The sequence below is a fragment of the Panthera tigris genome, chromosome A2 (assembly GCF_018350195.1).
Source record: "Panthera tigris isolate Pti1 chromosome A2, P.tigris_Pti1_mat1.1, whole genome shotgun sequence".
Taxonomy (NCBI): Eukaryota; Metazoa; Chordata; class Mammalia; order Carnivora; family Felidae; genus Panthera; species Panthera tigris.
Genome location: NC_056661.1, coordinates 104,366,001 through 104,381,421, shown reverse-complemented (window position 1 = coordinate 104,381,421; position 15,421 = coordinate 104,366,001). Strand labels below are relative to the sequence as shown.

Sequence of the window (15,421 nt, the reverse complement as noted above, 5' to 3'; positions counted from 1 at the left end):
CTACTTCATATAAACATTTTTGTCTAAAAGAAATTGGTATTTTAACTTATACATGAGTAGAGATTTCTACTGGGTCACTTTGGAGAAGAAATGGGATAGATTCAAGTCTATTTGTTGGAAAGAAATGGAGCTATATCATTTCTGTACTTAACAGCAGGGGCAATTTCCATAATTCTAATTCACAGTTATGTCAAATTATTTTAGAAAATGAGCAGTGGGAAAAAAAAATGTTAAATCAAGAAATAACAGATAACAAAACATCTAAAACAGTCATCACAAATGAAAATCAATAGTAACTAAATGATGAATCTTAAATATTCATAAGGCAGATTGTAATGGTTACCATTTATATACAAAGAGCCCTCACAAACTGAAAAGAAAATGACAAAATCTTTAGAGGTAAAAACAAACAAAAAAAGTAAAGCATATGAATAAACAAATCAAAAGAGTACAAATACAATTGGCCAAGAAACACTTAAAAACCCTCAAATTCATTTAGAGTTAGGGATAAGCTAGTAAACTTAATATTCATTAAACTAGTAAAGCTTGTAGAAAGCAACAAGTTCTATTCTTGGTAGGGATTTGAGCAGAAGGGTCAATTTTTACATTACTGGGAAACGTGAAGCATTGCAGCCATTCTGGTAAGTAATCTAGCAATATCCATTAAAATAAAAATACATATATCCTTTGACCTAGCAATCCTACTTTTGAGCATTTATTCCAAAGAAATAAAAACATCAGGATGTGAATGAGAATAGTGGCAAAAACAAAAAGAAAAGAAAGTGAATGACCATCCACAAAAATGATTAGTATTAAATTATTGCATGGAATATTATGCAGCCCATTAAAAAGAATGTAGTAACTCTAAGCCAGAAATTGAGGAGAGATTTCTACAAGGTATTAACAAGTGAGAAAACCAACATGCGTAAAATATGTACAAAATATTCTTTTTAAAATAAATATTACTTTAAGAAAAGCTGACAATGTGAGCTTATAAATTAATATAAATATGGAGAAAGATGAAAAGATGCAATAAGGGATAAGTGGAAAGAAGAATCTTAGTAAAAAAGGATTAAAAAAAGAATGTACTAGTGACCAGCAATTACATGATCACATTTATGTATTAATTTAAATCATAGTTATAAATGTAGAGGTTTTTTTTTTTAATTTCCTAATATAGTAGAAATAATCTTTACCTAAATATACAAACGTTTTTATCTACTTGGCTCTTAATACCCATGTCAATTTAATTTCTAGACACTGCAGGAAAGAGATTGTTAATTTGAGATCAATGGACCTTCTGATACAGGCCAAAGAATGGGATTCAGAAGAATCTTGGAATCCTTTATACATGCAAAATAATGTTGGTATAGGTCTTTTTCTGAAGTGCCACATATTAAATTAATATTGATCCAATATTAAAAGGATCAATCATATATTGAAAGCTAGAAAGATAACAAAGATAAACATTAAGAAAGACAAAAAAAAAGGACAAAAAATTTAGTACTATCAGACATATTGTTACTGAGAGCAGTGAGAATCCACTTAATTTGTAAGTCAAGAGAGCACAAGCATAAGCTTTCAAATAATGATTTTTTAAAAAAAATTTTTTTTAATGTTTGTTTATTTTTTGAGAGAGACAGAGTGTGAGCAGTGGAGAGGCAGAGAGAGAGAGAGATACACACAGAATTGGAAGCAGGCTCCCAGCTCTGAGCTGTCAGCACAGACAGCAGTGTTTTCCTGGACAGTAAAACACTATGGATATTTCCCCATATACTAATTTATAAGAGAAATCAAACAGGCACTTGTACCTTATCTTTATTTTTAAAAAAAATTTTTTTTTTAACATTTATTTATTTTTGAGACAGAGAGAGACAGAGCATGAACAGGGGAGGGGCAGAGAGAGAGGGAGACACAGAATCGGAAACAGGCTCCAGGCTCTGAGCTGTCAGCACAGAGCCCGACGCGGGGCTCGAACTCACGGACTGCGAGATCGTGACCTGAGCCGAAGTCGGCCGCTTAACCGACTGAGCCACCCAGGCGCCCCTGTACCTTATCTTTAGACACAATACAGGAATAATCTGTTAAAACGGTAAAAATTGTATTTCACCATATATAAGGAAAAGAAAATGTTACCTTTATAACATTTATAGAATCAACCTACTTTTAACACTTTGCAAGAAGCTATTCAAAGGCTGAAAAGTAAACGGACTATAAATATTCTTTTGTCAATAACAGTTTAGTTTATTTACCATTTTAGAGGCAACTTCAAATGCTAAATGATTCTGTATACACAATCACCAGTACTTACTATTTGCCATTTTCGGCACAACCAGAAATGATAGAAAAGATCAACAGCAGATATACAGAAAGCAAACTGACCAGTGTCACATTTAATATTCTCTCAGAGGGACAAAAGTGTACTTAATATAATAAAGGAATGTAGTCAAATATTTTAATGTAATTTTGTACTTACCGTGATATTTAAATATACTGTACGCTTTTGAACATCATAACTGACGTATGCTGATTTTACGCCAATGTATTTCACGTCAATAGAGCGAGGGAAAAGGAAAAACACAGCCAATCCAGAAAGGAGCAGACAGACAAACACAGAAGCCATCACATACAGCTTTCTGAAAACAAAAGTGAGAGTATGAAAATACATGTGCATCAAAAATTACATAATGAAACATTTAGAGAAGATATTTTCAACTTGAATTTTTCCCCTATTATACCAGCAGGAAAAGATGTATAATTTTACCATTTTTTTATATTATAAAAGTTAATTAGTAGTGTTGGATCTGGTCTATAAAGTGTTAAAATGTTCTCCTTAAAAGATGTATGTACCTTTTTGGAGACTGGGATTTCAGGATTACTGAAGGCAGAATATTATCTACAGTGATTCCTAAACCAGGCTGCACACTAGAATTAATTAAGCTGGAGAACTTTATAAAAACAGGGATTTCAAGAGTCCCTTCTCTCCCTTCTGAATTTAGCAGAGCAGAATTTTCACGTGAGTTTTGCCATTATATGATTCCCAAAGTGACTGCTCATCAGAACCACCTGTGAAGCCCTTAAAAGCATAATGACATAACCACATGCCTCATCAATCTCACTAAGTCTCACTAAGACTTTTTGAGTCTCCTCATCCCAAAGTATTTATGTACTCAGTTTTTAAAATATTGTTTACATTAATCAACTCTGTTTTGATGATGCTATTAAGCTGTTTCTTGAAAATCAAGAAAGGGGATAATAATATGCAGATATAAGACAAGAAAAAAAAAAAAAAAAAAAAAAAACCTTCCATGCCTTTCCTAGTCTTCTAACTCTCCTTGACAGGTATCTCTTCCATCTCCCGCTCTTTATTTCCAATCTCCAGAGATAAAAATTGCCTCTATCTTCAATTTTATCCTCAAAATAGGGTTTCAAAGTAAAATTTTCCTGGTTTCTCCAATAAACACCTCTCAGCTCAAAGCCCACAGCACCTTTTATTTTTTTTTAAAACTAGGTCTTTTATATTACTTAATCATTTCTTTATGTTCTAGTCATTAAATAAATTCTCATTTTATCCTTTCTCCTACTTTCTCTTCCCCACCAATTCCCAAATGCCTTAATAGACATAATCTTTGCCTGCCCCACAACTGCTATTTCAAATGAGTCTTGCACATGTTTTATGTTTCTGAGTATTTTGTCTAAGAAAAGAGAACAAAATGGTTTAAAAAAAAAAATAAAACAAAGATTTGCTAAGTCACTACTACTAGGCCCACACTACTGTTTTGAGCAAACAAAGACGTTCCCACTCACTCACTCTAGATTTCCTCGAAACCTGAGTAGGGTGATGATCACTACTAGATCACCTACTGAATAGTTCAGCACACATTTATAGTACCTACTCTACACCAAACCCCTAAAAAAGGTATAAAAAAAGAGTTCAAAAATCATGACTAAAAAAATCTGAACTTTGTTGAATTTTCTTCTATTTTAGTGTTGTTATTTCTAATTAGTGCTAGGTGAGCCCGCCGTAATCTATTTAGGGTTTAGGGCCTATAAATCAGCTCCAGGTGTTAATATATGATCAATGTCCTAAATTACTCTGCACCCCAAGTTTACAGCCATGAATCTGATGGGATAAACATTCCACATAGTATTTCCTACCAAATTGAAAAACTGGCTAGTACACTGATGGAGACTATAGATGTCTATTATAAAATTCACCAGTCATCATTTTTCTTATGGCTCTAGGGACAGTAATGAATCCTAGGACGTATAGAACTGATAAAGCTATAAAGATCATGTGGCTTATTTGGACTCAAGTTACATTTCTACTTTTGCCATTTCCTACTTGCAACACTTTCGGCAATTTACTTTTTTTCTCCACTCTAAAATGTGTAGATTTGTTTTCAGGATTAAATGATACAGCTAAAATATGCAGACAAAAGCAATACATAAATATAATTTCCTAACTACCTCATCACAACTCCCCCAACTTAAAGAACCACAGTTGTTCGTAAAATATTATAGTTTCACTAAAAAATGAGTCATTGTTTTTTCATTGCACATCTGAAACTCCTAAAAATTCTTAAGGGGCTTCCTACGGTTTTCAGATTTCTTAGCTTACTAATGGTGTGGACCTTGCTATTTTCTCAAGCTTCATCTCTACCACTTTCCAACAGCAGCATTTACTTTAGGCAAACATCTGAATGCCAGCTTGTTACTCTCATCTATGCACATACTGTTCCTTCTGTCGAAACGGTCTACCTCAACTTTTTCTACTTTGCTAAGATTCAGCTAATGCTTCATCTTCTTTGGAGCCTTCCCTAATTCCATAAAATAATTTAGATTCTACCATACTCTGCTCTCATAGTACTCTGGAAATACCTCTAACAGGTAAGACAAAGGTACTATAATCACTAGCTTACATGTCTATCTCCTCGATAAATTCATAATTCCCTTATACCAAAGATACTTTTGAAAAATTTGTATCCCAGGCCTTAGAACAGTGACTGATTTCACAGGTACTCAATAGGTGTCTAGGTTGCCGTCCAACAGCATTCTTCTCTTCATATTTCATTCTGAATACTTACTATTGCTATGTATTTAAATTCACTCCTTTTTCCTGAAGTGTCTAATTTGCTGTTAACTCTTCCCATGTAGTTTTCATCTTATTCAGATATTGTAGTTTTCATTTCTAAACATTCTATTTGGATATTTTTAAAATATCTTCCATGTCTATTCTTAAGCCCCATCTCTTGAAACTACAGAATATAGTTAAAGTAAGTATTTCACTGTCCTTGTCAAATGCTTTCTTCTATGCCATTTATTGGTCTGTTTCTATAAATGGTCTTTCCCATTATGGGCTATATTTTTCATCTTCTTTTCATGCTTGGTAATTTTTAATTGGATGACAGACTCATATACTTTACCATGTTGAATGCAGGATAGTTTGGAATTCCTACATATACTCTTGAGCTCTGTATTGGGATATAGTTGAGTTTCTTGAAAAGAATTTAAACCTTTTGACGTTTGCTTTTAGGCCTTGTTAAGCATGAGTACTGCAGCTTTTAATCTAGGGCTAATTCTTTCTGTTACTGTGGAAATAACCTTCTGAGTACTCCACCGATTCCCTCTGAATTATGAGATTTTCCACACTGATTGGTGGAAACTATCTCTGGTCCTATATAAGCGTTAGGGACTGCTCCCTCTGTTTTGTTTTGTATGGTTCTTCCTTCAGCCTCAGGGGCTTTCTTCACACATATACACTGATCAGTACTCAGCTAGACACTCACAGAGTACCCAGTGGTAACTCTCTATCCTCTGGTACTTTGCCCTACTAACTGTGGTCTTGGCCTCCAAGATTCCCAGGACCATCTATCTTCTCAGTTTAGGGGTACTGCTAAGCTCTGTCTGCACTCTTTCCATTGTATTGTGATCTGATATCTTTTCCTAGATAGTAAAGTAGTACAATCATAGGGTTTACGTCATTAGCTTTCCCTTTCTCAGATATCACTGGCCTATACTGGCTGATGTCCACTGTCTAAAAATATTGTTTATCTGTCCAGTTTTTTAGTTGTTTCAGACATAAGAATAAACCTAGTCCCTATGATTCCATCTTTGGTTGGAAGTGAAAAAAACAAATCTATTTGATTTTGTACTTGTATCACTTTGTTTTTAGGCTGAGAATCTTATTCCCTAATGACATTAGTACATAATTACTTATCTGCTCTACATAAAGAAGTTTCAAAATTACACTAACATTACTCCTAACAATGCAGCTACTGAGTACAGTTTAAGCTTTTGTTGGTAGTTATCTTTGTCATTTAGAACACATCTTCCTAGACACTGACAGTCAAAGTGCAATGTTTTCAAGTCACTTAAAGTGATTCTTTCATCTGCAGTCATGCCAACAACCGGATATACAGTTAGAATCATTTGTTTCAGTTTGTTTCAATTTTTAGCATTTTTTAAATTTGACTTCCAATTTCCAAACTTTTAAATTCTATTAAAAAAAAAATGTACATGGTTGTAAAGTTCAAACAATATAAATATATACACATACACACAGAGATCTCACATGCTTACCTGTTCCCTCTTCCAAGTTCCCTCCCAAATTCTGAGAGTAATCAATTGTATTAGTCTTAGGTTCATCATTCCATTGTTTCTCTCTCCTTCTCTGTATGCATGTGTGTGTTTTCAGATAAAACCGTACTCTAGATATGAACTGTAGTGAAATACAGAGTTCTTCCTTTTCCATGTTATCATTGTATAGAAGTAGCGTGACTTATTCTACCCGAATCCTATTATTGGACATTTATATTACTTCTAGTCCTTTGCTATTATAAAACACTGGCACGGTGGATAAAAACCATACTTTATTTGACAATTATCCTCAGGAAAACATTTTCAAAGTAGAATTCTTGAGGGAAAGGGTAAATGTGTTATGTAATTTTGCTAGATAACATCAAATTCCCTTTCACCGAGGTATGGATGTGCTCATTTCACACAGTGTTGCCAACAAAATACACTGTCAAAATTTGGAGCCTGGCTGATCTGATAGATAAAAAATGGTATTTCAATGTTTTAATCTGTATTTCTCTTATGATCAAGACTGAACATCTTTTCACATGTTTAAAGGACATCTGCATTTCTTTCTTGTGGATGAGCTGTTCATATCTTACTTTTTGTCTGGTGGTGGCCTTTTCCTCTCAAATTGTGAAACTCCTTTATAGTGTAAGGATACTGGCCATATGTTTGTGGTAACGTGCAGACATCGCTTCCCAGTTTGCCATTTATATTCTGGCTTCAACTAAGGTTTTGTTTTCAACCTGTAAAAGTTAACCTATACTTTGTCAAATTAATTAATCTTTTCTTTCCTCACTGGATTTTGAATCATACTTAGAGAGTTTTTTTTCATCCTAAGATTATAAAGGAATTTATAATAATAATAATAATAATAATAATTCCTAATTTCTTGAATATGCATAACCATCTACATAATTTATAATAAAGAGTCACATTGACTTTTTTAAATTTTTGGTTCATTTTCTTTCCAATGATACATATTTAAATATGCTGCTCTACTGATTACTTGTTTGGAGCACAGTGGTCAAGAAGCATGCCAATCTGACTTTCTGTCCCTTATAAATTGATCCTTTTGCCTGGGATTTTTCAAAGGGTTTTTCTGTTTTGTTTTGTTTTTTTACCATCAAAGTCCAGTACTTTCACTAGGATGGGTAGCACACAATTCAAAATCATGGTGTGTCTTTTCAGTATGTAGGTTCATGTCTTATTTTACCTCAGGGAAGTGTTCTCGAATTGAGTATTTAGTATTTGTTCAGTTTGATTCCTTTGGTTTTTCTACAGGCGCTTCAATTACATGTTTGTTCAATCTTCTTTCCTTGTGTTCTATACCATTTTACCTTAAATACTTTTCATTAATGTGTCTGTGTTTTCATTTACTCCTTTGTACATTCTATATCCTTTGCCATACTTTCCATGGTATCTGTTTGCACTATGTTCTTTCAGTCTTCTCTTCATATCTGAAATTATTTTTTTCTAATTCTTTCAGGGGTTCATAGTCTTATTTCACGTCCTCATATTGTTTAGTCATCTCATTTCTAAGCTTTTCAATTTCTGACTCATGCTGTTCTGTCATAGCTTCTATAGGTTTCTTAAGTTACAGTTTTCATCTGTTTTTCTGATATGTTTCCATGATCTGTTAACATTTTATTTCAGTTCACATTCTTCTTCTTTCTTTTTAACTGACTTTGTGTGACACTTCACTGCAATATTTTTTGTTGCTCGTGTTTAAATGAGATGTTTTTGTACATGTCACAGAAGCTTTCCATTTCCGTGAGGATGGGCCAGGGTGGCTTTCCTAAACTCCATCCTCTGTTGTAATAAAGGTTTTTTTTTTTTTTTTTTTTTTTTTTTTTAAGATGGCCTGTATATATGTCCACTTCTATGGTTCTGAGATTCTCTCTCTAGTTTTTGAAACTTTCCTCCTTTTCCCCTATTCTTTCCCTGTACAAAATGGATCTAATCCCCAATAGGCTTTTCCTTAGGATATGTCTGTCCTTTTGCAAGAGTTTTTGGTGAGTTTTCCTAAGGTCTTTGAGGGCTCAAGGTGGTCTAGTTCCTTCTGATCTTCTCAAATCCCCTTAGTGAATCTCTGTGGCCTCTGTGTACCTTTTCTGCCCTCTCTCCAAGGTACAGGAAGTGGAGGCCTCCCAGGTTATTTTTTGACAGGTTACTCCCATAAGTATTTGCTGGAAGTGGGATCCTCTTCTTTTTGGGTACTATGTATCAGAGCATTTGCTTGGTGTATCAGGGCTCTTAGGACCTTCTGCAATTCTTTTTGTTTCTCTTCACAAATTCCCCACAGCTGCTAACACTTTCTGATCCTTGCTCTGTCTTCATTCTAGGGTGCCTAGGAGAACCTTAACACTCATTTTTGATGAAAATGTTTGTGTTTCCTACTGCTATTCTAGGTTTGTCTGTTTTAGTAAATAGATTTTTGAGAAAATTCAGATGCTATGCTGCTTTGAAGACCTTACCCCAACCAGGAATCCTTTTTTTTTTTTTTTTTTAAATAATACAAAGCATCTGATGGCATAATTTAACAACCTGATGACATTTTTCATTTTAATAGTGTTAAACTAGAGTAATTACACATAATTCAAAAAGCAAAGAATACAAAAAAATTTGCTATTTTCTTATCACTTACGTCCTTCTTGGCCTTAATCTCTGATCACTATATGGAATCAATGCCACAAGCTGGTTTTCTTGCCCTAAAAGTAAAAGTACATTTAGAAATTTATTAACACTATTAATTAAAATATAGTAGATTTCTATCTAAGGGTGGTTTAGAAAGATCAGACTACAACCCAGCTCTCATCTCATTACTTCAGTAAACTGCTCTCAAATCTTCAAAAATTATCAAGTAGACATTGAGTTCTAAAAGAGGTAATTTATCTTTCAGAGCTTGATGTCCAGACAAAGTAATACAAGGAATGAGAAAGAGTAATCTTTTTACTGAAAAAAATCTAAAAAGTCCCAGCTTTCAGAAGATCTGAATTCACCAAGACTTCCTTCAACTGTGTATTTTCCACTTAGATTCTGATTTGGGTATCTGGATAAGGGCAGAAGAAATAGCGCTACCTTGCTGTCCTGAAATCACTATAACTACAGAGGTTCCTACACTATATTCTTGAAAATCAAAAGTGACACACAGAAAAGTCTCATGCTTCAAGAGCTTATACAAAATGAGCCTTCCACAACTCATTTAGGCCACACATTGTCTGCATTATGTGACTCCAAAATCCATCTTTTGTTTCCTGGGTTGGGCTATATCCAGATTTAACAGATAAGTAGATCTTTAATACGCCAATTTTTCCAATCTCATCAGAACTAGGCTCTTTGTAATAACTCTTAAAGCACTAGAGTCACATTCTCTTTTTTTTTTTTTAATGACTATTTATTTTTGAGAGACAGAAAAAGACAGAGTGTGAGCAGGGGAGGGGCAGAGAGAGACGGAGACACAGAATCTAAAGCAGGCTCCAGGCTCTGAGCTGTCAGCACAGAGCCCGACGCAGGGCTTGAACTCAGGAGCCATGAGATCACGACCTGAGCCGAAGTCGGATGCTTAACTAGCTGAGCCACCCAGGCGCCCCATAGTCAAATTCTCTTTTAAAGCTTCCTGCAATGCTTCCATTATTCCTCCCTGCCCCTTTCACAACTCTCTCCTCATTTACACTACCTCCTCACACCACATTTAAATATATATTATACACATGTCTTTTTCTGTGTGTACACATATCCCGTCTTGTTTGGTGGTGTTCATATGGCTAAACTACAATCCTGCTTAAAAGTAACCTTTTAGCTCCTACGGTGATATCCATACAGCTAAATATTAACAGAGAAAAACATACAACTATGCTCACTGGCTTCATTTAGATCACTAATCTCAAGTGGCCTTTAATGTCAGTCATCATACATTACCCAGGTCACACTCTTAATCTGACTCTCCAAAACCACAATTTCACACTTCAACTTTGTCTTCAAATCTCCAATAGCTCCTTCCCTATCCTCACTCTTAGCTCATCATGTGACAAAACAGAACTTGCACAAGCTCCCACCACCACGTCTATGCACCTACCTGTCTCTGTGTCCATACACTCTACAATCTCTCCTATTACAAAGAGTAAACTACAGGCGCTCCTCTGTAAGAGCAGCCCCCTGCTCTTGTGTGCTACATCTAATAATTCTCCCATCTCCTGCACTATCACCTTTTTTCCTCTATGTATCATTCTCATCAGCATACAAATTATTCACTCCATCTTTTAAAAACTCCCTTTCCTGACTCAGAGCCCCCCTCCAGCTGCCATCTCTATTCTTTGCTTATCTATATAGTAAAACTCCTCAAAAATACTACTTTCTTACTACATAACTTCACTCCTCCTATGCACTATTGATCCCACTCTATACGTGCTATATGCAACCTGCCACAGCTGCCCTTTTAAAGGTATCCAGTGGTCTCCATCCACATCACCAAATCCAATGGTCAGTTCTCACTCCTTACATTACCCGATCTATCAGTAGCATCTAACAGTTGTACACTCTCTCCTCCTTGGTACACTTTCCACATTTATTTCCAGGACACCACAGATACAACGGAATTTCCTCCTTCTACTCTAGCTGCTTTTTCATTGTCTTTGCTAAATCTTCCTCCTGTCACTGAGTTTGAAATGTTGAAATGTCCCAAGGTTCAGCATTAGGGTCTCTTTTTTTTCCATTCACGCTGATAAGCTTGGTGCTCTCATCCAACTCAGCTTTAAGTACCACCTGTATTATGATGACTCCAGCCAAGGCCTTGCATTTGAATTCCAGACAATTATAACTAAGTCCCTACTAAATAGGTCCACTTAGATGTCAAATATGCATCTCCACACTTACATCTCTAAAACAGAACTCCTGATCTCTCCCTGGATATACACATTCAAACCTTCTTTTCACCATTTTAATTAACGGCTACTCCATTCTTCCAGCTATTCAGACAAAAATACCTTCAGAGTCATCCTTGACTTTCTACTATCCACAATCCACTTCCAGGCTGCCAAAAAAGCCAAGTGGTTATACCTCAAAATCATAACCCGATTGCCAGAATGGTCCTTTTTTTTTTTTTCTCCTGTCTTAGCCTAAGGCACTAATCCCTTCACCTACAAAAATCCTTTTATTCTGTATCAGGTACTTATCCCTGCAATGATAAAGCCATCACATTGAAAGGCCAACTCATATATAAACTTCCCCAACCTAATGCATTGCTTAGAAACTCTGGTATACCTTATGTGGACACTGCCCTTCCCTCATGGTTTCTCCAGGGTTACCTATCAACTTCAACCAGGCAGAAAATGAGGATGGCACAAAGTATTTTCATGATTTCTACTGTCGCCACTTCTACTAAAGTTTGTGTAGGCTACAAACAACACATGAAGATTACTCCCTTCTGAATTTCCCTATGATATGCCACAAACTGATCCCCCCACCCCCCTGTATGACTCACCTTCATTTACCAACCCTTTTCATGTAGTTCCTCTTAAAAATAACTAATTAGGGCATGACTGGCTTGCTATTATTCTTTACATCGTGAACTAAAAATATTAGGTCACCAAATTACTTAAATTGTTCCTAGCGCCCAACGTGATTATGACCAAATAGGACTAAAAATTTTCAGTCAAAAGACACTGCATATCTAGTATCACAAGGGGGAAAGAAAACAAGACTAGCCGTAGAGGGGTGGTTTTCATTACTGCTTTGTAAACCTGAATGTGTTTATGGTTTTTTTTTAAATGTTTATGTTTGTCTCTTTGTGTGCGTTTAACTGAAGATAACTGATACACGGTTTTAACTTTAATCCTACAAGTTTTTAAAACACAAAGGGCTGTGCTTTGATCTATGGGTTTGCTATCATTACAAATTCATTACAAATCCAGTGCAAATGCCTGGAATAACTCTTTAAAGGAAAAATAACACAGTAACACATACCCCTAGGAATTCTTCCTGTTCCTTGACAAGTGGGACAAGTGACACTATCTCTTCCTGTAAATTCCACATACGGAAACTGAGAGACATCTCCACCTCTTCCATCTTCATTATGGACTTCATTATTAACCAGTCCATTCCTCATATTTTCAGTTGATGTGACTCCATCATAAGCATCTTCTTTATTTGAATGCAAAGGCAACTGAGAAAAAGACTTTCCCATGTCTAAAGAAAAAGAAATATCTTACGATAAAATCAGGGTAAAAGTACATACACTCAAGAACATTATGGGATTTTTATACCAATATAATTAACATAGAGCAAACTTCAAGGGAATATTCAAATTACTTTTTGGATTAGAATTATATTTAATCAGGGTAACAGTTGAAACAAGGGAGCCAAGAATCCAAAGTGTTTTTTTCTAACAAATTATTATAAAATGGTATCATATCAGACTCGATGAGAATGGGCTCTCAAACATTAAAATTGCACATAAATTTGCACTTTCTAGGGTTCTCTGAAAAGAAAGCGGTCTTCACTGGAATACAACAAAAACATATTGTACCTTTAAACCAATTAGCACTAAAGGCTAAAGTTGCTTTAGGCAGATTATGACTGTTATTATATTGGATCACCAGGTAAGTTTGAAAGAAGACTTTAACTACCTCTTGTTCCTCCTCAGTCTGTACTTTCTAGGTGCTTAAATTCTTCTTTCCAGCTTATCTCTTCTCAGGCAAAAGACCCTGAGGGCCAAGCATCCTGTGATGGTAAGCAAAACACGCCCTTCAAGCAATAAGGGCTTTCCAGACCCCAAGACAATTATCGATCTGAACTTACTGGCTACCTGCACGTACCCATCCACCTTTGCCCATTTTCCTTATATAAACTCAGAAGTATTTTTAGCACTTTGGAGACAACCTTTGTGACATTAGTCACGGTCTTCCCATGCTGGCCTCACTGAAATAAATTCTTCTCTTGTTTTGCTACCATTTGTCTCTCTGCCTTTGGATATTGTTAGTGGTGAGTGGTTGAACCTCGTCAATTTGGGACCCTCGGAACCAGGTGCTCTTGTACCCCTAAACCGTGGTTCCAAGTCAAAAGTAGTACTTTTCTGGGGCGCCTGGGTGGCTCAGTCGGTTAAGCATCTGACTTCGGCTCAGGTCAAGATCTCATGGTCCTTGAGTTCGAGCCCCAAGTCGGGCTTTGTGCTGTCAGTTCAGAGCCTGGAGCCTGCATGGGATTCTGTGTCTCCCTCGCTCTCTGCCCCTCCCTCACTCACGCTCTGTCTCTCAAATAATGAATAAATGTTTAAAAAATTTTTTTTTAATTTTTTAAAAAGTAGAAGTAGTACTTTTCAGCCTTTTAAAATTCATGCGCTTTGTGATAAATAAAATCCACAATCCTTCTCATTCTCACATTTCTAGCTTTAAACTTTTAAACTTTCAACAAAAACAACTCAAAACCAAATCCCGCAGATTTGTCTTTCATTCAACAGTTGACAGAGTTGAAATTTCAAAATTACGTTGAAACTAATATCCCAAGATATTTAACAGAATTCACCAATACAAAGCAACATTTAGAACAATTAATTTCAAAACTTTAGGGTGACAGTATCAAAAATAACATGGGTAAAATTTAAATTTACATTTAACATAAACTTAAAACCAAGTAAGAATAAGTGGTAGTACCTACATATATACCATACCTATACAAAATCACCTCCGCAGGTATGTAATGCAAGAGGACTGCAGTTGAGTCATACAATTTTCAGGATGAAATGAACTTAAAAGTCATATAATCCAATCTGCTGATATTCTCAGGGGAAATTAACAAAAAGGGAAAGCAGAATTACAAATAACGTTTCTGCTCTTTCCAAATTTGACCATTTATCTTTTATCAGTTCCTAAAAATGTATTATTATAGACATTCATACAAAGAGATAAGCATGTCTTTTAGAAATTCTCATTGATTTGAGTAAGGAAAACTGACACTCAGTAATTCAAGTTATAGTATAATATGGAGAAAAGTTTACTTTTTAATACTGGCATGCCACCCACATCCTGGGATCATTCAAACATAGTATATACAGCAGGATAAAAAATATTCACAACCAGATCAATTTAAAATTGTAGAAAGATGAAGGTGCTTATTTTCACTATTTTACTATTTTAAAAAATCTATGTACACATTATCCATGTAAGCTGAAAAACATAAATGATCTATAACGTCCACAAATGGATCATCTTCTCTTGGCTTGTCTCAGTGACATTAAACCCAGGCCAAACCAATTTGCCAGTCACAGGTGGTTCAGGGGTGAATTAACATCACTATCTCCACACACTGACCTTGGGACCTGTCTGGAATATCAGTTAGGCAGGGATCAGGGGCCTCAGCAGTGTGGCCACCGAGCCATCCTTTCTGGGATCTTAGCACAACAGGAGTGTTAAGATGTATCCCAAAGAATCCTTTGGGGGAAGGGGGTGGGCGGGCAGGGAGACACAGAGGGCAAGATCAAGTGGCTCTCAGTCTGGACCTGTTTTCTTTCTGTATCTAACAGTTGTCTTGATGAGTCTGCCTCTGACAGGTGTTTATTTCAGCAACGCTAACTGACAAGCACCAGACTTAGGCACTAGGTATCCCCGCCCTCCCTACTGGATATTCCTCACATCAAACAGTATTTAGCCACTTTTATTCCTAAAAACCCATTGGTTTATGAAGAGGTGCTACACCCCCCTTTCTTTTCCCTATATGCAATGTTTTCATCGCAATCTCTTACTGAAAACCCAACATGAATCTAAGACTTAGCAGAGAGGGGGGAAAAAGTACAGCATTCCATCCAATCTAAATGGGTCGTTTTCTTCTATGATAACGAAAGCCGGCA

The 15,421-nt window shown here is 35.8% G+C and overlaps 1 protein-coding gene across 5 annotated transcripts in view; it reads right to left on the bottom strand.

The window, feature by feature from the left end:
- TMEM106B (transmembrane protein 106B) overlaps positions 1–15,421 on the bottom strand; it is a 30,040-nt gene that overhangs the window by 14,120 nt on the left and 499 nt on the right. For 2 of the 5 annotated variants that reach the window (XM_007089100.3, XM_007089104.3), the window contains exons 2-4: positions 12,544–12,765; positions 9,227–9,290; positions 2,477–2,636 (exon numbers count right to left, since the gene is read on the bottom strand). In XM_007089100.3, coding sequence (XP_007089162.1) covers positions 2,477–2,636; positions 9,227–9,290; positions 12,544–12,763 — 444 coding nt within the window. In that variant the 5' untranslated portion in view covers positions 12,764–12,765. Of the gene's footprint in view, positions 1–2,476; positions 2,637–9,226; positions 9,291–12,543; positions 12,766–13,205; positions 13,678–14,245; positions 14,356–15,421 lie in introns of those variants that run through there. The other 3 variants (XM_007089101.3, XM_015540651.2, XM_007089105.3) reach the window with 3 other exon arrangements.